Source organism: Phalacrocorax aristotelis, chromosome 3, assembly GCF_949628215.1.
Source record: "Phalacrocorax aristotelis chromosome 3, bGulAri2.1, whole genome shotgun sequence".
In the NCBI taxonomy this organism is placed as follows: Eukaryota; Metazoa; Chordata; class Aves; order Suliformes; family Phalacrocoracidae; genus Phalacrocorax; species Phalacrocorax aristotelis.
In genome coordinates, this window is record NC_134278.1 from 127534246 (window position 1) to 127558047 (window position 23802).

Consider the following 23802-nt stretch of genomic DNA (forward strand, 5'->3'; position numbering starts at 1 on the left):
GAAAATGCTTTTCCCAACTCTTTCCCTCTTTTAAAAAATAAAAAAGAAAAATGGAGTATTTTCATAAGTGCACTCCTTGTACCTAATCCATCCTTCTCTTTTGTCAGAACACTTTGATACAGTTACAAAGTGGTAACAAGTGTTCGTTTTCTCCTCTGTGACTTCAACCCTTCGTTAACTGAATGGTGCACCATTATTACAGCCAACGTAAGGCTTGTTCTCACTCTTCTTGTACCATTACCTTCGCCACTTCACGGCAATATCAAACATATCTCTCCACTGCATCAGTCTGGTTTTCCCATTCATCCGAACTTTTGAGTTTGCCCAAGTCCGCTGCACAGCTTGCATGACTTCTAGAGTGGCCAATCCCATTGCTGGGAGTGGGAGAGGAGGAGAGAGGGACAAACAACAACAGAAGCAGAAAAACTATTAGAGCCAAACACTCGTTTTTGTACAGATAGGAAAACTGAGGCAGCAAAGTGATGTATTTACAGGAAAAGAATTGCCAGCACCAATAAGATCTGGGACATCATGATTTCCAGTCCCAATCAGATCAAGAAACTGCTGACATAATGGTTATTTTAATTTTAGACTTCTTATCCGATTTGAAAGGAACAGACCATAAAACTAATTTGCAGATAGCAAAGGTATAGCATTAAATTACCACCACACTGATTCCCCCCCCACCCCCTGCTCTCAAATTTACAGGGCATTTTGAGTATACCTCTATGTATTCTTTTATTTGGAAGAAATCCTGGTGTCTCATACTGCATCATGGAACCCAGATGATCAGCTACACATATGAGCTCTTGCACATCAGGCTTATAGCTTTCAAAATTCTGAAATAACACATCTCTTATAGAGGAGAAAAACATCCATCAGACATAACTTGTCAACAGAACTCCTGAAAGTTATAAAACACAGTTTTGTTTGTCTGATAATCATACCGTTTGTGTGAGAAATACTGAAAAGCAGTATAAAGAACACTCATTCCTCTTCCCACCCCACCGAACATATACCGTACATGGCAGTTACACTCAATATCTCAGATTAAGTCCTGGTCTTACTGAATTCAACAGCAGATCTTATTACTGTCACAACCAGTATTTCACGTTCAGACTTGCTCATAATAAGCAATACTAAATGAAGAATAATGCATTACCTGTGAACTTTAATGTTACACTCACCCTGAGGAACTGTAACAGTAAGAAAAGAGTAAGGCTTCCAGTTTATACACCTATTCCATAACTTCTCCCATAATTCTGTAAAAGCTTCTTGTGCTAAAAGGTGGATTCTGTTCCACATACACAAAAGCCATAAATTTTTAACTCAGCAGTTTTTTACATAGATAAAGTGAATACATGAAAATATATCTAGATACTAGCTAATAGAAGGAGAAATTGCTATTTTTCCTTTAGCTACATAATTTTGAAGCCTATCCTAATAAATTCCCTGCTTTGTTGACTGAAATCACCCTCCTCATAACACGCTGGTTGTCTAAATTACTCCAGAGAATATTTTTTCCCCAGTGAAACTCAGCTGCCATTAAAAATCTCTTAAGTATCTAGGAAATAACACCTATAACAAAATAAAAACTTAACACACAAGGAACTGTAATAAGGGCGCTACATAATGCTACACTGAGCATTTTAAACTTATCAACTCCTTAACATTAATTGCAAGAAAAAAAGAAACAGAACAGTTAATCACAGTGAGGCCATTGAATATGGAACAACATTATGTGAATATTATTGATTATGTGAAGAAAGTCATCCTAAGTTTCATTCTTCTTCTTTTATGAGCTAAACCAACTCCAATCCCTATGATATTGAAAAGGATTTACACACCCAGTGGAACCTCACTTTCACATAGTATTAAACATTTATGCTGTTATAATACCTCGGAATAGCACTTTTTAAAGTCAAACTGAAAACAAACATTTGGAATAGGCTTTAAAAAAAAAAATGTACTCACTTTATATGTGGCTGTAACCCTGGCTGCTCTTCATAATTTTCTATAAGAAAAGGAAGATTTTTGGCCCAGTGGTCCTTGAAATTTCCAGGAAGATCTGTATCAATATTATACTCTGTAAGAGGGGTATCCAAATGTGCATGCAAATATCTAGAATACTCTGGAGGAAAGAAATAAAATTAAATACCATTTGCATAATCAGCCTACTTATGTAATTACATAAAAACAAAAACCAGATTATGTTTGTCAGTTATCCAACGTAACTTTAGTCATTACTCTTCAAAAATTTAATTTTGCTATTAGCTAATTTCCACAACAGAAATCAGTCTATTTCAACTAAGTATCACAACACTCTTTACCATTATACAGAAATGTATATTTCATTTGCAGTCCTAGTTTTTAGCTGTATGAACAAATAAGAGTCAGTGTGCTATTTTTTTTTTAAACAGATATACTCAACAGTGCCCATGAGAACGTACAATGGGTTCTTTAAAACGGCCGTAACTACAAGCATGCTCACACTTTTATGGTTCTCGAAGGATTTAAGAAAATTAAAAATTAAAAAAGAAAAAATAAAAACAATCCTAACTTACCTCGGAGGTATTTTACTTTCAGATATTCTGGGCTGGCCTTCTGACCCGGTAGCGGATCATTTAACATCACTTTAGTCTGAGCTTTTATGCCTTCGTAAAACTGTCCCATTGCAACATGACTGAGACCTTTCATGTACTGGCATACTTCATTGTATGGTTCTAGCTGTAGACATCTCTAGGAGATTAAAGAAACAAAGCATCTATAAATCAAAAAAGAACGACTACCTTCAAATAAACTAACCTGTTTGGTCAGCAGACTGCATGAACAGATTTAATGATTATTAAGATCCACTTCCATGACAATTTTGTTTCAAACGATGCTAAGCACTTAAACTGCTAGCAAATGCAAAAAAAAAAAAAAAAATCAGCTTCATAAAAGGGGGGGGGGGGAAGGAACTGTCAGTGCAAATGTGCTTTTGATTACACTTTGTTATGAAAACAGATCATGTTTGCTCTAATATTAGCACTACAGAAGTTTCAACATTAGTTGAGTGAAATTAGACAAAACATACTCCTGACAATATTAGTAACAAATCAGTTTTGGCTAGTTCAGCACACGTATTGCGCCATTTCTTCCCTCCGTATCTTCGCTAGTTAATGCATTAGTACGCTTCGTTAGTCAACTATTTACTACAGGTTAAACACATAGCAAGTTCATATTTATCATGCAAGTTCATATTTATCATGCAAGTTCATATTTATCATGCAAGTTCATATTTATCATGCAAGTTCATATTTATCATGCAAGTTCATATTTATCATGCAAGTTCATATTTATCATGCAAGTTCATGCTCTGATTCTTCTAGCAATCACATGTCTTTAGAAGGTCACCTCTGTCTTAAAAGTTGAAATATCTTTTCAATTACACCAGTACCTACACATTGTGTCATAGAAGGTGAATGCACAATAGTGCACGTGCAGTATTCTTGGGATGGGCACATGCTCATTCAGAAAGGGATATCATCATTTACACATCTCATTTCACTCCTTTTAAGGATGTGGACATATGACTGACATATGCCTTTATTGTTCTGTCTGCAAAATGAGGCCATTATTTAATGCCAATGGAGAGGCACAAGATTTTGTTTACCTACGGAAACGTGCACATTTTTACAAGCTCAATGAATCGCAACATATTCTGAGTTTTTCAAAACAAAAAAAGTACCTCATTAATATTAAATATTGGAATTTTGTATGCTTATTTTAAGCTTAGAATTACAAAGACAACTACATTCCTCCTTCCATCAGATATGAAAAAAACCTTAGGTTTCAACCCAAACTAAAATATTAGTAGGAACTCAATTTTTTAAAAAAAATTTTAAAAAAACCCCACAGTTAAAACATTTCAACAAGAGCTTGGTTTTAGAAATTCATAGAACAGTTAGAGGAAGTATCTTAGTTTTAGCAAAATTCCATTTTTAATTAAAAACGGTAATGTTTTATCCATCTTTTAAGACAGGCTTCACAAAAAAATCATTTTAGTTCAAATGCACACACACTCTCAAAATTAAAAACTTCGACATCTGTCCATTTTATTACATTAGTTGAACACCAGTCTTTGTTAAAAAATTTTATTTTTTTATTTACTTAGGGACAGCTTACCTTAAAATTCTTTAGGGCTTCATCTAGGCTACCGTGATGATAAAGCATCATTCCTTTGAGCTGTAATGTCTGAACATGATTTTGATTTAGCAGCAGCGCCTTCTGGAAGCTCTCTGTAGCCGCATCAAAGTTGCCAAGTTCTCTAGGCAATTCCAAAAAGCGGAAAGTGAAGAATATAGAAGGCGACAATGACAATGAAATTGCTTGTTAAAAGTTGTTTTAATGCATCAAAACAGGATATCATTAAAGAGGAACACAGTACGAATGGAAAATTTCTTTAACAAAAAGCAGTAAATCTGCAGCTGTTCTTCAGTGGTAATAACAGAACAGCTGCACTAGAGTTTTTCACTCCCAGAAATGTGTCCTCCAAAATACAACCCCACGAGACCACAAATCTTCACAATCCTCAGCGGACATAAACCATAAACACCCATACCTATGGTATTTCTTCAGAAACTAAAAGAAACAAAACTTCCACAGAAAGCATTCTTGGAAAGCACTATCTATGACAAGTGTTTTTTAATTTCTAAACATAAACATATTTTTAAAAATATACTAGCTACTTAAGTGCTGAACAAGAATAAAGCTCTTTAGTTTCAAATAAATGCATGAACAGTGAAGTCACTAGATTTGAGGCTGGAATTAATGGGTAAAATGCTGTAACTCCTGTTGTACAGAAGGACAAATCAGACTAAGTATTGTCTACTTCCACTATAAAAAGAACTCTTTAAAAGGTATTTTTAAGCATTATATTTGAAACTTACTTGGGGCAGAAGAAAGCAAGCGTGAACTTAAAATACAAGATTTTAGAAAGCAAGAAGAATTTGACAGCTGAAGTTAACAGCGCCCTGGAGAAATGAGATGATTATTTCTGCCTGTTTTGAGACCTGAGTGTTCATGGAAAAGTAACTCAGACTAGTTGGTCACTAGTTATAGCATCCTCAGTTATTAAATAATATTCTGTTCAGCTTTTGGCCTTCTTTAACTGCTGAGCATTTAGAAGAGTCAACAGTAATTGTGCTTTGTACATTAAGTTCTTAAAAAAAACTAGAAGGAAGAGGTAGATTTCTTTGCATTCCTTCCCCTATTAACTCCTGAGGAGCAGAGAACTTTTGGAGGCCGGGGACAGTGAGAGGGAATAAACAACAAATTTAAGCTGATTAGGAACACTCTGGTTAAGGGACTTTTGATCTGTAAAACACCAATGCAGTGCAAAGGTGAGACATTTTAAGGCTTGATTTTTTTGTTCCTTCAAAATAAAACTTCTTCAGATTAAGGTTTCTTGGACACAGGGTGGAACATCTGATCAACTCAAGAGGCAGTCCCATAACCAAATAGAAAACAAAATAATTGAAGCTTTTATTGGAAATGTAAGAAGGAAACTGTCCATCTTCCAGGCTAAATTACTGACCGTTATTTAGCACCTTGAAAGTACTTACCCATCACAATAACCAGTACCACAGAAGAACTCATGAAGAAATTAGTGATTCTACATTGAGTTCAGAATTTAGATATCGTGGTAAATAAGGCACAAGTCCACAAAGCAAAAAACAACAACAAAAATTTAATTGATGCTGCCTTCAGTGAATACCGCGTGTTCTGTGTGCTGAAGGATGCACAAAGCCTGAAGAAAGAGCATGTGATCATGTAACGCTTGCACACCAACCCTACCCAACTTAACCCTTCCTACACAAAAGCCATTTATGTTGCAGCAGCATCTATGCTATAGATCGGTGCTTTCGAAAAATAAAAATGTAAAACAGGAAATAAAAAGCTGACAAGACAGAGCAGGTTGGGAGAAGAACTACAATGGGCAGAGATATTCAGTTGCTGACTATCTTATGTTCTGGTCTTGTTATATACAAGCTATATGTACTTTTCTCCTTTGTAATTATCTGCAGACCACCTTTAAAGTAATCCATTTTATTCAACTATAAATTAAATTTTATCTTTAATGTAAATTTAAAAAGAAAAAAGTGACTAGTTACCTTACTAAACAGAGATTGCTTAATTATTTGATTAATAGGTAAGAAACGTGTCTATATTAAAAATACACTAAACAGGAAATTAGCTTCATTCTCAGAACTGTAAATCTCTGGTGAGAGATGAATTGATATAGCATCTAGCCGTTCTATAAAATGATATGTACTATGCAGTGAGTTTTTTGTAAATTTAAGTAGCACAGTTACATCAGATGGCAACTAATGAGCATATTAATCAACAGTTTGCATTAAACATCTCCATCATTTAAAAATCATTTAGCATACATAAAACACATCTTACTGAAAACCACTGTTTACCTAACTGTTGAGTCTGGTAGACTCAAAGAACTATGGAGACTGGCTTAAAAAATACAAAACAAGCCTAGAAAGTATTTATATTGAACTTATCCTGACATAGCCGTACTGGCTGTAGGAGCTACCAAACACACATACGATAGTGCACGGTTCTGCAACAGACGTGTAAAACAAAGAGTGCATTTTAAAGAACATAATCAGACAGAAAACTGACTGTAAAACTATTTCTGAATGCAATTACCTGTAGGCTTGTCCCAGACTTTTATATGCATCTATGAAGTCTGCTTTCTGCTTCAGAGCTTCTTTGAATGATTCAATGGCTTCCTACAGAAAGACACCAACAGAAAAATTTGTCACTTACTGAGCTCATTTAATTTTAGCACCCTCGGGAGTTACTAGTCATGGATTTACAGTTATTCATCAAAACCTTTGGAAGGAACAAACAAGGCATAAATTTACTACAAAAAATATAGAGTAATAATCATCATATAACAAATGAAATATTGCAACATTCACAGAATCCCAGGCTGGAAGGGACCTCAGGGACCATCTATTCCCAGAAAGGTTGGACGAGCCCAGACTAGACAAGCTGGCCCAGCACCCTGTCCAGACGACTCTTGAAGGTGTCCAATGTGGCCGAGTCAACCCCTTCCCTGGGGAGATTATTCCAATGGTTGACTGACCTCACTGTGAAAAATGTCCCTCTCGTGCCCAATCGGAATCTCCCCAAGAGCAACTTGTTTCCATCCCCCCTTGTCCTCTCCATGGGACTCCTTGTGAAAAGGGAGTCTCCATCTGCTCTGTAGCTACCCCTTAAGTACTGGTACATGAGGATGAGATCCCCTCTGAGCCTCCTTTTCTCAAGACTGAACAAACCCAGCTCTCCCAGCCTATCCTCGTATGGCAGCTTCCCAGGCCTTGGATAACCTTGGTGGCCCTTCTCTGGACCCCTTCCAGCCTGTCCACACCCTTTTTGTACAGCAGGGACCAGAACTGGACACAGCACTCCAGGTGTGGCCTGACAAGCGCTGAGTAGAGCGGGATGACGACTTCTTTCTCTCTGCTGGCAATGCCCTTTTTGATGCAACCCAGCATCCTGTTGGCCTTCTTGGCCGCAGCAGCCACTGTTGGCTCATGCTGAGCTTCCTGCCCACCAGGACCCCAGGTCCTTTTCCACAGAGCTGCTCTCCAGCCAGGTGGATCCCAGTCTGTGCTGCATTCCCGGATTGTCTTCCCAGGTGCAAGACCTTACACTCATCCTTGTTGAACTTCATGAAGTTCATGTTAGCCCACTCTTCCAGCCTATCCAGATCTCCCTGCAGAGCAGCTCTCCCTGCTGGAGTGTCTACTTCCCCACTCAATTTGGTGTCATCCACAAACTTCATCAGGCTATATTTGATCCCATTATCCAGATCACTTAAAGATGTTGAATAACATTGGGCCCAATATCGATCCCTGGGGGACTCCACTAGTGACAGGTTTCAGTTAGAAAAAGAGCTATTTACCACCACCCTTTGGGTGCGGCCTGTCAGCCAATTCCCCACCCACTGCACAGACCACTTGTCTAGGCTCTTTACAATAATGACAGATTTAGCTGGAATTCCATTTAATGGAAAGAGATTTTGAATATAACCACACAGATATTAGCAGAGGTACCAAATATAAACAACTTTCAAAGCACTCCATAAACACATCAGTTATTGATTTACCAAGATCCTGCAAGACCAGCAGTATTTACATGTCAGCAATGGCACCTTTTCATTTTGTGTGCACTCTTTCGCCTTAAAGGGTCTTCCTTATGTGAGAGAAAACACTTATGCCAACACCTATGATATTTCTACTATTTTCTACTTCAAATAGGGGGTATTCTTATACATAAACTGTTATTTAACATAGCTTTACCTTCAGAAGTCCTCTGTGAAAAAAGGTTAAGCCTTTATAAAGCATAGCTATGGGCTGATTTCTGTTCAGTTCCAATGAGTGCTGAAAGTCTTCATGGGCTGTTGCATAATCCTGTGATAAAGCAGATTTCAGATGACAGAGGAAACACCACACAAGTAAAGAGGAATGCACACTTCTATTTTCATAGAAGTAACCTACACCACTTTTTTTAATATATGAAGACAGCCTCAGGGCTAAGCAGCAACTTTTACAGCAAGGGCTAGTAAAGTAGGTGGAAAAATAGCTGGAAACAAACAGTGAAATCAGAAGAATAAAGTGGGAAATCAGCCATTTAGTATTTACACAATCTTTGAAGTTAAGTTACCTGTTTTACATTAACGTGTAAGAACACAGAGATTGCATAGCAAAATAGGATGTTAGCATTTTTGTAGGGTTTTGTTTTGATTGATTGTTGTGTGGTGTGGGGTTTTTTGGGTTTAAGTGTGTAGGACAGTTACTGCCTTAGCCAAAACTGTTTTCCTTTTTGACTGGCATTTAGCAATACTACTTAAATGCAGCTGTAGGTTATAAATCAAGTCAAAGTCTTGATCCTACTTCTCAAACACACAAAACAATCTGGGATGTACTTGCAAGGTACTTGCCCTCTGATTCTCTGCATTAAATAGATACACAGATTAAATACTTGAAGAATACCTCTGAACTGTCACGAAGTCAACTACAGGAAAATGGGGGCTTTTGTTGCCATTTTGTTTGTTAATTTAAATAGGAAAGAAGCTCTTGAAAAAAAGTAACAACTGGCATAAGCAACAAGAAGATAATCAACAACATCCACACAACCGAAACTAATCAATCCCCCAAATCCACTAACCTCGGATATGAAGTAAAGGGTACCTCTGTGCCGGTAGAGCCGTGCTGATGGCTGTAGCTGAATAGCTTTGGTGAGATCAGATAATGCTTCACTGATTCGTCCTAGTGGGGACAATATCTAAGAGTATAGAACAAAAACATAGCTTAGAACAAACAGGCTGAATAAATTTGTTTTAGAAATATGAAGAGTATTCTTTTTCATGTTCAGATCTAACAGATTAACGGTATTTGCTAGAACAGGCTGGAAAGTTCTACTAAAAATTTCAGTACTTATTGCTTTTAAACCCCTATCAAAGGGAAAGTCTGGAAGTATTTTTCTCCAGAAAAGTATCAGTGTACATGAACATCACCAAAACATTTGCAGAAAGCTAGTATTCCAAATAAAAACAAGTCAGCCAAAGCAAAACACTCTACTTCAAGTTATTTCAACACAATCAACTGGAAATGTAATCGAAGTATTCTCATAAACCTTTTTATATTGACAAAATATTCCCAATGAAAAAAATGGTTTATTTTGCAATCATTTGAATGCTGTTCACATTTTTAGATCACGATTATCAACAAATGTATTAACAAATCATTAAAAACATGAAAACTGTGAATTACAATCTCATATTATGGCAGTTATTATATAGTACACTGATTTTAATATCTATGCTTTTGATTTGCCTACAAAGCTGCTTCCTGAAACCCATTTTCTGTAATTTAATTGGCAAAACAAAACATGATTTTCAAAGTGAAAAGTATCTGTGCATCTGAATGACATTTAACTTACATGCACGAATATAAGACCAAAACATTTGATTAAAACCTCATTTTTTACAAGTTTGGCATTTTACCAACTAGTCCTAACAATCAATTTACTAAGGTGACACTAAGTGCAAACTGTAAGGTTCAAGTGGTATTTTGAGTCATTATATTAAAAAAAAAAAACAACCAAACCAACTATCTTGCTATCTAGTATGTCAAAACCTAAAGACTTAAACATAATATATGCTAGTCTATTGGCTATAGTAACTCCATATAGCATATGTTTCATTTTAAAAATAAACATTCCACAGATGACAGTGCTTGAGAGCAAATATATATATTTTAAAAGAAAGGAGGGATTTTCACAGAAAAACACAGATAAGAGCTTTAGTCATTAAATCAGTGAATAAATACTTGAGGACAACATATAATTGCAACTTCTCCAAAAATCTGAAAAGAGGCAAAAAAATGCTCACTTCTGCTCGCTGTTCAAATACTTCGGGGTGATCTGGTTCTAGACTAATCACCCTACTGAGCTCAAACAGAGCAAGTTCAGCATTTTTCATATCCTGAAAAAGAGAAAAATAAACATGGTAAACAACTGTGCATGGAGTAATATACTCCGAAGGACAACTAGATTGGCGAAGTTTCTGAAGCCGTATCGGGTTATATTACAAGCCCTTCACACCTTTGCTCATTATATTAAGATTCAGTATTCTACAAGTAGCTGAACACACTCCTACCTGCTATCAATAAGAAAAATAAACTTTGCTCATACACATTATCTTCGTGCCATACCTCTGATTATTAATACAACTCTGAATAAACATTAGATTTACAGCTCCATAGGCACCTTTCTTGGCAGTGAAGCTGGCTCAAGCTCTCATGTGGACTCCAACACACATGCATACTCTCACCTCCACTGGTTTCATCATTCCCGTCTGTAACTTAATCCAAGCAGTTCTGGTGAATGGGTTGATGCCACCAGCATCTGGCCTATATAAATTTTTATATTTTAAATTGTAGGATGGAAGCAGCTACTTAATTGGAAAAAAAAAAAAATCCGAACTGGTTATGCAGCAAGTTCTATGTTAGACTTCATTGATCTTTTTCTTCTTTTTCAAGGCAAAGAAATCTTGCATGTGCTTATCATCATCTTTGTGCCTTGAATGTGTCACTTACAGAAACTTTTATGAAGTGAAGCTGTCTCAACATCTAGCCAAACTTGGAAAACAAACTCATGCTGGTGTTAAAAACATGCAAATATGGGGGACTTCAAGCTCCCATCAGCACCACTAAAGCATTCAATATTCTGCACAACGGAAATTTTCAAGGAGTTATTCAACTATTCTTTCTCCCAGAATTCCAGCAACCATTCAATCATGACTCAACAGGCCACAAACTCAAACTACAAGGACTCTAGCCTACTTTTAAACTTATTTTTACTCAGGAAATTATTTGAGCAGTCAGCTGTAACTGTAAGTAATTTAACTTTGAATTTTTTTTAACAAATTCAAGGTAGTATACGTTATCAAGAGGCATAGGCGATCAAGAGGTAATATAAAGCCTACTGGATTGCAAGAGTTGATGATGGTTCCAAGTTGCGATAAACTGTGTGATTTCCAAATACAGATTAGCTGGGGAGACAAATTCAGTGGGACTTGATAAATCTGCCTCCCACAGGCAAGATGCTGCCTGTTATCTTATTAGATAATTCTTTCAAGCTGCTAAGGCTCCCAGCCTTACTCTCCACCACTCACAGTTGTGCCTATATTCTCCTCTGGCACCCTTGCTCCATGCTGCTTTACTTCCACAGGCTCACAAAGCAAATGTACACATGGCTTGAGCAGTATGATCCGCTAGATCCCTCTGTTACAGAGAATCTACCAAGGGATGGACACATCATTATAAGAGAGCACAAAGACTTTGTAATGTCCCTTTGGGATATACCTAGCAAGTTCTCATCAGCCTAGCTCCTCCTGTTACAGGCCTTCTTATATTTTGGTTTCAAATAATTCAGTCAGATGTTAATTTAATTAATGATCTACTCACATGTAGTCCTTTTTTTCCATATGCTATCCCCCGTCCGTAAATTGCACTAACCAGCTCTGGTTCTTCCTGTTAAGATTAAAAAGGAATACAATCCATAGTTGTGGGGTTTGGTTTATTTTTGGTTTGGGTTTTTTTTGTTGGGTGGTTTGTTTGTTTGTTTTAAAAAGAGGTATATTTCTTCAATACGTATTTAATTCTTGCTGATCTTAAGTAGTAAGTAATGAACAATCACAGTTGCCAGGCAAAGAAACTGTATAACAGCCCATACTTTCACAGGCTCCCAACTTCCAATTCAATTTACTGGAATTGTTCTGGAGTGTTTGTCTGGAAAATGGGCTAAACAGAGTGCAGTTATCGTGTCAGAGACCACCTATCAGAAGCTATGTACACATTAGTATAGTCTGTTCTCCAAATTTCATTACTTGTAACCTTATTGGTAATTATATGACTTCTTTTGTCTAATGTCACTGAAGTGATAATAAACAAATAAAATTCAGCCATTCAAAGCTTGTTTTGTTTGTAATTTAAATTTAAGAATTAAAATAGTTCTGCAAAATTCAAACAAATCTTCCTTGGGTTAGATTTAAGTGTCTGGCTTTCCAACTCAGGCACTTAGGTTAAGTTCTCTTCTTAATAAAGAAAAGGCAGGAAACATTATGTAAGTCTAATGGGTTTTGAAGCAGAATTTCTCAGTAGGGTAAAAAAAAAAAAATTCATCATCACATTAAAACGAAATCAAAGACAGAGATCACTAAACTTCTAAAACAAACAACCAAAAAAAAAAACCACAAAAAACCATTCTGGTCCTCTGATAAATTCCCTGGAATAATTCCATTAAATTGCCGCACTTTCACTCGATTTAAGTACGAGTCATATGATATGTGAGTGTAAAAAAAAAATACATGCTAGGATTTGCAGTATTACTTTCAGCTTGCATTTGTCTACTACAACCAGTTTGGATCAAAAAGCAGGTCCATGTTTCTGGTAGTCCCAGGTTCCAGCCATAAAAATACAGTCTTCTGAAATCAGCTTAGGTGCAGCTTTTAAACTGTTGGGTTGGTTTTGTTTTAAAGTGGCTACCTTCTACTCCATAGAAGAATATTCCAAATTTTTTGCCTTGGTCAGAAAAAAATAAATGTTGAAGTTCTACTTATACATTAAACTCATCATATGCATACCACTGAAGAAGGATAAACCCAGGATACAAAATCATTTACCATCACGAAAGCGACGCGGTACTTGCCACTAGCAATAAGGGATCTCTGTCAGGTTTTTTTTGGATGTCACTGGCAATACACTAACTGTCACTCCAAAAAATCCACATTAAAATATCTCAGCCTACACATTAAGAGGGCAATTAAAGCAACCTGAATTCTGCACAGGTCAGGTTTCTGAAGATGCTTTTTTTTTTTTTTGTCAAAGTGTCATAAAAAGTTTATTCCTACAGATGAGAAAAATATCAAATAACCAAGACATTGAACCATCAGATTTAAGAGTATGCTTATGTCTGGATGGAAAAAAATGAACAAATAATAGAATAATTACTCTCATTTTAAAATCCTTAACTGAATCTTTGTTTTAGTAAAAGCCATATGTTGTAATGGATGATTTCATAAAGTGACTTTTTAGGGGTCGAAACAGAAAACTTACCTGCAGCATTGTTGAAAAATGTCGTATGGCTTCATCATACAAGCCGTTGCCAATCAACACATAAGCAATCGCTGAGAAAAAATTACAAATGTAAAAAAAATCAGATGTTTTTTACTGTTTTAATATATTAAATAAAACCAAATTGTAAAATGTAAGTTCCTGCGCTGCACTGACGATTTAAGTAGTCAAACGATTTCTGAACTGCCACTGAAATGACTTCGCTCAACCGTTACCTAGCATTCGTTAAATATTGAATTCATACCACACTCATCGGAATTGGTTTTGAGTTTTGTGGTTTGTTTAGGGATTTTTCTCTCCGTTTTACAAGTTGTTCAGGAAAGGGTCCATGTTTGCTTCTGAAGTACTTAGGACCATGATCCCATTTAGTAACCCTAGATGCTCTCTCAATCATAAGCAAGCCTGGCTAATACTAACTTTTTTTTTTTTGACAATTCCATTACAGAGCATCTGACCGCACTCATTGGTACACATTTTGCTAAACTTCCCTTGCTCACAATAAGTTCTTCCTTCATCTGAATATCTAGAAAAACCTCAACTATAGTGATTCCATTATTTATAAAAATGAGATTGAAGAACTGCAGTCTTTACCCATGTTAAACCTATGAGAAACTTGGAAGTTCTTGCATAGCCCCCTGCTTTGGAATACAAGCCAAGTGTTTGAAAAAGAAACAGGCCACTGTTTTAGAAACATGTTCCTGTACTCTCCACAAGATATAAAAATACAGTGAAGTCACAAGACTGGAAAGCTGTGGTTGTGCTTGCAAGACCGAAGTTCAGTTCAGACAGCTGAATATCTTAAGATTAAATCACGCAAAATGAAACAATCTCTCACAGTTCTTAACTCTGGACTAAGGTCTCTCTATACCTCCCACAAAACCCAAGTATGTTGCAGGCCACAGCTATGAAAGTTTAAGTACAACTTTTCCCCAGGCAGTTTGCACAAACGGCTGACAGTGGAACTAAGAGCAGGAATTCACCTCTCCCCATACACCTAATGAGTTTTAGCAGTCACCCAAACAGAATGGAAGAGGTGCCTTAATTATTTACTCAAACATGAGAAGAGAAAAGTAAGCCAGTTAGAACAAAGATATTTTTAATAGGACACAGACACTTATCTTTCATGCAGGCAGAGCCACATTGTTTTTTGGCAGTGTTGCTAAGCACTGTTCATTCAAGGAGGAAAAAAGTTAAATGAAAGAGAAATAAGAAATTTATTTAATCCAGAGTTTGCCTCATTCTTAGAGCATTTCTTTTATGCAGAAGAAAATACTTGTGTGCAATATAAGCTTTCCCTTCAATACTTAAAACACTTCACTTGGTACAGATACATAGCATTGCCAAAGAAGGAAAGAAAACTGGCAGTGAAGGACAGGTTGAAGGGCTCTTGAGTTTTTGACATTTCATTCCCCTACAAGACTACACAGTTCTTAATATCATCTTTATGGTTCCAATCCCAGAACACAGAACAGCTGGCACATAAAATAAAATCAACTCAAGCATGATAGTATTAAGAAAAAAAGTGGAGGAAGCAAGATAATGAAGACTCATTGTCTTGTTGATAATGAGCTTATTTTGTTTATCCAAGACTCTTGGCAAACGCAGGAGGTTGTAGACTATGTCTGTAAAACAACTGACTGGCAGCTAGTAGCTGACACAGTATCAGCTTAAATGTTACCTTTTAAAAATTTCATTTAAAATGTTATCTCTTTGATTAATCTTTTCACCTTTAATTAAATACTACAAAAATAAAAATAATTACTTTATTATGAAAAATCTAAGGGTTAACAATGGTCCATTAGCCTAAGTATTTGGGTACCAACACCGCTTCAGAATGGCCCATAGATTTCACACTACTTTTCCTCAGAACAGTTAAAAGTTACACACACAAACAAAAAGGACCCAGGCTCCTCACGCCACGACATGCTTGAGTGCGTAAGTAGGTGCTAGCCTACAGGCCAAACATGAGGATAAGGACCTTCTGGCACAGTCTTCCAAGTCTACAGAGCAGATACTAAAAGCGTAAAATATTTTCTGCTGGATGGAAGTTTGGTATTACCTGCAGGATTCTATGAACACGGTTAGATATGCTAGGAATATGAAAAGAGATTAAAGGCCCCAAATTTTCCTGGATAAATCCCTGAAGGCAGAAATTATGTCAACAAAATACTGAATTGTTGTGATTTCATTAGACAACTTATGAGTAAAGACTCCCTTTGCTCTTACATAAATGACAGTCTGCTGCCTTCCCTGATATACATCCTCAACAATCTCTTTGCTGCCTCACACTACCTCTGCTTCCTATAGAGTATACCAGTTTGGAGAAGCAGTGCAATTCCTTCCTCCAGTCCTTTGAGAAAAGTATCTCCTGTTGCCTTATTTGAAATGCCTCCATTTTCTGAGTATGCTTTGCAAAAACATCAGGTAGCAGCCTGTATAAGGACATAATTCAGAAAGCCTTCCTGCTGCCTGTAAGAGTTGATGAACAGGAAGTAGCTGAAACTGTTTAACAGGATTTAATCAAAATGCTTTTTGAACACCTGCTTAAGGAGACACGGTGAAGATTTCTAGTGAGCAAAGCAGAAAAGATTTTTAGGAAGAGAGATACTTGTTTTCTTTGTATGATCAGAGAACACTCACTGTATTTCCAGGCTTATTAGGATCACTTTAAAATTAATGCATCACTAAGGAATCATCAGTTTAGTTTCAAAACATAAAGTGCTAATAATTAGCACGTAATTCACCTGCACAAACCTTATATAAGGCATCTTACCCAATTCTTCATTTGTGTTGTCATTATCAGTAGCAAATGGAAATCGTTTTTGCTCTGCAAGCAACTTCGCTTGACTCTGTAAAACATCATGTTTTTTAAGTGTTCAGCAAACAACAGTATTTAATAGAAAAGCTGTGTCTTAAATCCTTAAGAGAACGCCTCAAATCAAAAAGTTAAGACTAATGTGATTGCTTTAAGATAACTGAAAACAAATTCATTCCTAGTCTCACAGGGAGAAAAACTGCTCTTCAGTCAGGGCTGCTGTTATCCTCTCTAACATAACACTAACCGAATGTTCCAGAGGAAAGGAAATTGTCAGCGTTTTACCAGTGGCTGATGTTTCTGTATTGCATCTACTTAACAGGAAGTTTTGGAAGTCTTTCTAAGACATATGCGACTTCATAGGAAAGCTTATACTCTACCCCATTCATCATTCCTTTGTCTCCTGCAAAGGGAAGGGTATTACATCAGAGTAAAACACTGAAAATGAAACACTGAAAAGAATATTGCTCCAGCAATAAAGACAAGTTTAACTTAATAGTGCCATATTAAGTCCTTTTGACAATAACTTCCTGTCAGTTACAGACTTTGTTCAGCCAATTGTAGCGTCATCTACGATTTTTGTTCCCCAAATAATGCGCCTACAGACACCAATACCACCAGAGACAGGCCCTCAGAAATACAGAAACACTCTGCTCATTTTCACAAGTATTTTCCATAGACAGCTGTAACCCTACCAGAGCAGTTTGTTTCACAAAAATACAAAATACACATTTAATAGGCCCTCCAAACTGTTTTAAGAAGCAAGAAGGGGAAAAAATAACCTCTCACTGCTCAGTTCTCTTCGTTTCAGTTTAACAGCACGTATCTTTAACTTTGGAGAAGACAGTTAAACACCTTAAACTTTAGAGGACATGTTTCACTCATCATTTCCTCTACTGAGAGGACTGCACTTCGTTCTCCTCCCTTCTGCTTTTTTTAGCTTGTTCAATCAAAAGTAGCCTCATTACTTGTGTCCATGACACAGACATTTCAATGCTGCATCAAAGCACATAAGTAACTGGCCAAATCCCGTTGCACTGTTTCTGCCCTGTCCATCTAATAATCTTAGGAATGAAAACAAAGTTTGGTCTGCTCTACAAACTCAAGTATTTTGGAAGGTATGAACGATTAGGATAGGATTTTACAAACCTTGTTTTTACTGAAATTAGAGATCATGTATGAACTCTACATTACACTATAACATTCTGAGAATTATTACTCCACCTACTGCTGCACCTACAGTAACAGAATGGAAAAGTTCTTTTCCGCATAGAAAAAAGTCATTAAAAAACAGCACAAGAATGAGCAAGGTTCAACAGGTGTACCAATTAGAAAGCTAAATCTGCATTGCAGACCAGATATTTACTTACAAATCACACACCTCCAAACACAACCATTTGATATCATCAATGGCCTTCAGGTAACTTCCAGAAAACCTCCTTCAGAAAGTTGTGTTCAATATCTCTGCAGAACATTATTCTTCTATAATTGTCTTAATACTAGAAAAAAATAATTTTTACTAAAGTACAACCTCTTCCTTGGTGGATTTACAAAAAAGGACTACTCTTCTTTGTCTGTGGATAAACGATAAGATACAGCAAGATTCTACAGTGGTTATTGGAAAACAAGCTACAACCAAAAAAATCTGGCATTACATTAATATCCTATGACTTACCAAGCTGCACGTGACACTCAGCAAGAGAAGTACTACACAGCTTCTCCTGCCCTCATCTACCTCGTCTGTTTTGTTATCATAGAATAATAGGATAATCTCTGGGGAAGAAGGAGATTCATATTTCTTCAGCAAATTCTGAATCCAGTTGTAGGTTAGACAACCTGCACCTCTACAGACAAAAATTGCAAGTCATTCTGCCTTCAAAAAATGAGAGAAAAATTTTCATCACAGCACCAGCTCCTGATAGGTTGAATTGTTGTTCTCTTCAAAATTTTTTTTTTTTTTGAAACAGGAAAATTTCTAACAAACTAACATACATTTCACTGCCTTAGAAAGAATTGCTGGTACCACTGGACTAGACTAGCCACGAGATCTGACCAATATCTGATGAAACAATGTCTGAAGAGAATATTCAAGTTAAATAATTGGCTTGGTAGAGTTGCAGTAGAGTAGCTTTATTTCCAAATGCCACCTTTGGAGAAGCTGCTTTGAATGAGAATATTGTTTTCACGTTCCCCCATAGCCAATAATTTCTACACTAATTTCCCAGGGCTTCTTTGTATATTCACATGGGAATTATTTGAAGATTTTCACTATCTGTGACTCTACTGGACTGAAGAAGAAACATCAAACCTGTGTTCTGATGTAGACTGAAGATTGTATTTGTCCAGTATCAATAGGTTAACAGTAGCGTTGCAAGAAAACCCAAATTCCAAAATAATCCTCTCGAAGTCTGTCCTGGTTTCAGTGGGGTAGCAGTAATTTCCTTCCTAGTAGCTGGTACAGTGCTGTGTTTCGGATTTAGGATGAGAATAATATTGGTAACGCAGGGATGTTTTAGTTGTTGCTGAGCAGTGCTTACACCAAGTCAAGGACTTTTCTGCTTCTCACGCTGCCCTGCCAGCGAGGGGGCTGGGGGTGCACAACAAGCCGGGCTGGGGCGCAGCCGGGACAGCCGTCCCACACTGGCCAAAGGGATATTCCACACCGTATGACATCATGCTGAGCAAAAAACTGAGGAGGTTGGCTGGGGCGGGGCCACTCCTTGGGATCTGGCCGGGCATTGGTCAGCAGGTGGTGAGCAACTGCACTGTGCATCACTTGTTTTGTATATTCTTCTATCATTAGTATTAATTTTGCTTCCTTTCCTGTCTTACTAAACTGTCTTTATCTCAACCCATGAGTTTTACCTTTTTTCCAATTCTCTCTCCCATCCCACTGCAGGGGGAGCGAGTGAACGGCCGTGTGATGTTTAGCCGCCTGCCAGGTTAAACCACGACTAAGTCTCTACTAAGAGGTACTCTTCTTTTGTTAGAATATCCTCCACATACCATGCCTGTATTACATTTAGTGAAATATGGTCTGAAGCCACGAACTGTATCATCTGTGCACAGTCTTATTTCTGTAGCGATTGCAAGTTATCACTCCTACTCATACAGCATTTTGTAGTAAACCTCCTCAGGTACTTAACCTGGGTAAAAACTAACACACCTTTCCCTTTTTCAGCCAGACCCCCTGCACCCCTAAATATAAAAAAATAATTGGTAGACTATGTAGATGAAGGTTAGCCTTCAATGGAAACATCAGCTTCAATTAGTTGAAACTGCTGACAGCCCTAAGACACTCACAATAAAGTACTACTAAATCACACTTTCACGAGCGACTTGAGTTCATTCACACGAAGCCTTTTGGGAACCTATGCCTACTGATTAAAAAAATTCTATTTGGAGTTATTTGCCTGAACTCCATTCTAACTGGTTAGGCAGCTAAAGTGATCTACCACTTCAACAACCTATTAAAAATTGTTTTGCCCATTATATTCTTGATAGCATACCAGAATTTTTTCTGTGTTGAGAGAAAGCACAGATTCACAAGATGAAGATCCTCCTATGTCACAATCCGACTCATGGAAGTGCAAAAATGATGAATCTGGGAGAAAAGAGAGAAAACACCTTTAGGAATTCAAAGAGTTACATATATGTTCTATTATCACATCTCACATTTCCTCATGTTCTTTCTGAACAGCTTCTCCACTGGCCATTCCACAGGGCAGAACTTTCATGAAGTGCCTCCTGTACACAGTATTACATCCACACAGCTGGGGAAGCAACAGTTGACATGACTGCTTTTACATAATTAGTTTTATCACTACTTCTGCTTATGCTTTTGGCTAAAAATACATGAAAAAATTTAAATGGAGGTGCTAAAAAAAGGGGGTTGGGGTATAAAAAGGGAGGAAGCTGGAGGAAGCTGAAAGCAAAAGAGAAACGTTTGGGGTAGGCATGTCCCCATTTGGCATTATGATTCCCTTCTCTGGTGCAAGAAATTAAAGACAAAATTATCATTCCAATCCTAGAGAGGAAAATGAATGGAATGGACCATACAGAGGTAAAGAAAGAGCTGCTGCTGGAAGTGCATGAAACAAAGGTATAAACACAGTAAAAAGCGGACAGAACAGTAAACTATAATTGACTGAACATATACAAAGGTCCTCACAGGTATATTACTAAGTAGGGCATTACAAAAAGAAGATGATCAATTCAAATCTATGAAAAGTCAAACACAGCTTGTTGCCATAGCAGAGAAAAAGTTTAACAAAGGAAACAAACAACTAAACAACAAGGAACAAAACCCCCTAGACTGATATACCATAGAAGTCACTACTTCACTTATATGGTGCTTTAACCCAACAGAATTGTTAGCTTTTAAATCTTCAGATCTTAAAGCTTCTATTACCTTGAAATATTTCAAGGGTAAACAAGAAAAAGCAAATGAACAGTATTACCTCTCTGATTTCACGTCACAAATACCAAATTTTATCATCTCCCCTATTGTTTGTAAATACAAGCTTGATGCTAAGTTTGAAAGGCTGGGAGCAGTGTATGGTTCTAATTCACTTTACAGGCATTGCTTTTCTTATACTTTGATTACACAGGGGTTGCAGTTAGTCAACTCCCTATTTCTCACAAGTACAGTGCTAAAAGAGAAAAAGAAATAGTCATCTTATAAAGAGAATTCAATATAGCATCTAAAATCATTTCTTGTAAATAGAAACTTGGAACTAAGTTGAGCCATAAATGATAACTGGTGGGAGCAGTTTTACAACAGAAACAAGAGCGGTGAAAAGCAGAAGGTCAAAGTTTAAAGTCAAAGTCCTGTAAGAACAGTGGCTCAACACCCAGAGTTTCCAGAAGAAGCATTGCCAGTAACAGGTTTCAACACTGCCTGTCGTTCATGTTGGCCAAACCCTCCTGTGCTACAGCAGCATTATTAACATATTATTTGTTCTGTGTTGGTGCTCACAAATCAGTGATAGTTAAGAGCCATCACTGTGATCTCACTGAGCAATTTTTACTCCACAAACCAAAACAAAGAAGTACAGGCATGGCCTACCTCCAGAATAATTTTCTGCATAACAGCAAGAATTTATTGAAGAAATTTTTTAATAAAGTCGCAAGGAATAAGAACAGCCTGTTACAAGCTATAGGGGAAAAGACCCTTCAAATCTTGCAACTCTTTGGGCAACCAACTGCTTTACTCATAGGGAAGAACGGATCTGCCCTTGTCTGCAAGTTAGATACAATCAAATCTGTGCCACACTGCCTCATTAACAACTTTATGAAAAAGCAGAAACACCAACCAAATTACCCTGGACCTTGTAGTAGGCTAAAAGAGAAGCTATTTGAGATAAAAAGATTCTCAGCTTCTGGGGAAGTTGTACTAAAACAAAGACTGAGAGCTTAAGGGAAATTTTCAACTGGCAATTTATTTAGCCACAGGATTTAAATAGCAAGGAGTGAAATGGTATACAGCTATTTCAGGGTAAGTATGCTGTTCTGTAACTAAGGGCTACCTTATTATCACTGTATGCAAAGTATCTGATGATTTAAGCAGAATTCCTTTTATCAGTCCTGGTCTTTTAAAAACAACATCCATCATTAAATCATCATATAATCTTCCAGACACAGCTCTGAAGGAGTATCCCGAATCAATCGTTCATGTGTTAGTAACAGAAGAGATGCAATCAAATGCTTTGCCATTCATTAACTTGTTATGGTGTACAAATTTTATCTCAGCACTGGGTGAAAGCCTTTTTGGTTTTATGCTTAAGTTGAATGATTTAGAGCAATGGTCACCTGAGATAAATACTGAATTAGATTGTGAAAGTTATGTACTATGGTTCCCAGCCACTGTAACCACCCTCCCCCCAGCCCACCCCGGGTGAAAAAAAAAAAAAAAAGCAGATGATGTAAAATACCTACTTAACACAGATGATATAAACAAAACAAAGAATTTTAAGCTGTGATGGCAAGAGCACACATACAGAGGGGAAAAAAATGCACATGTAGAAAACTCATTACAAGGTATTTCCAGGAAGTTTGTAATTTTGAATAAATTACTGTAGCTGTATATTGTCCTTAGCGACCACAGCAATTGCTGATATGAGCACAGACTTTATGAAATAAGGGGAGAAAAAACTAAAGCCCTGCAGATAGCTAAGCAGTCATGACACACCTCTGGTTACTCTCACATAAATAACAGAGTGTCTATGTTGCGTTGAACTGCTAAAACCTTTTTCTTCATCTGTATTACACAAACATTGTGATTCAGATTGGCATTTCTGTACAGCAAATTCACACTGGGCTCATGATCAAAGATCCTGATATATTGCTTCAGGCACATGATCCTGATACAACAGATATTTAAGCACGTAAAAATAGTTTTAACTGCGCCTGTATCACAAGCTGTCGGTTAACCTGAAAAAGACCAGATCTGCTACCTGAACTCGGCGCTCCAGTTCACCAGCAAAATATATACCCCTGTGGCTGAAAATGAATCGGGCCCCATTCGACTCGGTAATAGGAGCACAAGGGGCTGGCGTGTTCGCGCACTGCGGAGCGCAGGGATAAAACAGCACGCAGAGCCCGGCAGCTCGGCTTGGCAGGCTGGCGAGGGGGGCGAAGGAGCCCCCCGGGCGGTAGGGCAGGCCCTGCGGCTTGCCCCTTCAGGCGGAGGGAGCTCCCCCGCCCCTCAGCGCCGCAGCCTCGGCCCCGCACGGCGGGGCGGCACAGCGCTACGCGGGGACGCGGCGCCTCACACACAGGACGCCTCGGTATGAGTCAGCTGAACAGCAGCGAGGCGCACAGCCCTCCCGTCCCCCCGGCGCCTCCGTGTGAGGCGAGGCCAGGCCGCCGCCCCCAAGACCCCAGCCACTGCCCTCGGCCTCAGGGCTTCGCAGGGCCGGCCGGGCCCCGCCGTGCTAACAGGCCCCCCCCCGCCCCGGCACCGGGGCTGGTGGCGGCGACCATGACAGCGCCCCGCCGACTCACCGCACTCGGCCGAGTACTGCTCTCCCCACTCCCCCGTCGAGGCGCAGCCCCCCGCCGGGCCCCGCCGCTGCCGGTGCAACTCCTGCTTTAGGAGGGACAAGGCCGGGTACTGCTCGGTCAAGGCCAGCGCCGCCCGGGCCAGAGCGAGCACGGCCAGCGGCACCCACAGCCCCCTCACGGGCCCGCGGCCGCCGGCAGGTGCCATCTTCCCAGGGCGCATGCGCACCGCTCCCCCCGGGCCGGGGCGCAGAAGGCGTCCCCGCCGCCCCGCCCAGGGGG

General features: G+C 38.3%; 1 protein-coding gene across 2 annotated transcripts in view; it reads right to left on the minus strand.

Moving 5' to 3' along the window:
- TTC13 (tetratricopeptide repeat domain 13) overlaps positions 1–23787 on the minus strand; it is a 40489-nt gene extending 16702 nt beyond the window's left edge. For both annotated transcript variants that reach the window (XM_075089533.1, XM_075089532.1), the window contains exons 1-14: positions 23524–23787; positions 20028–20122; positions 16477–16552; positions 13686–13756; positions 12036–12101; positions 10460–10552; positions 9235–9351; positions 8367–8477; positions 6706–6788; positions 4168–4309; positions 2565–2739; positions 1975–2131; positions 725–855; positions 242–374 (exon numbers count right to left, since the gene is read on the minus strand). In XM_075089533.1, the coding sequence (XP_074945634.1) occupies positions 242–374; positions 725–855; positions 1975–2131; positions 2565–2739; positions 4168–4309; positions 6706–6788; positions 8367–8477; positions 9235–9351; positions 10460–10552; positions 12036–12101; positions 13686–13756; positions 16477–16552; positions 20028–20122; positions 23524–23743 (1670 nt within the window). In that variant the 5' untranslated portion in view covers positions 23744–23787. The remainder of the gene's footprint in view (positions 1–241; positions 375–724; positions 856–1974; positions 2132–2564; positions 2740–4167; positions 4310–6705; positions 6789–8366; positions 8478–9234; positions 9352–10459; positions 10553–12035; positions 12102–13685; positions 13757–16476; positions 16553–20027; positions 20123–23523) is intronic.
- Positions 23788–23802: the final 15 nt, after the last annotated feature.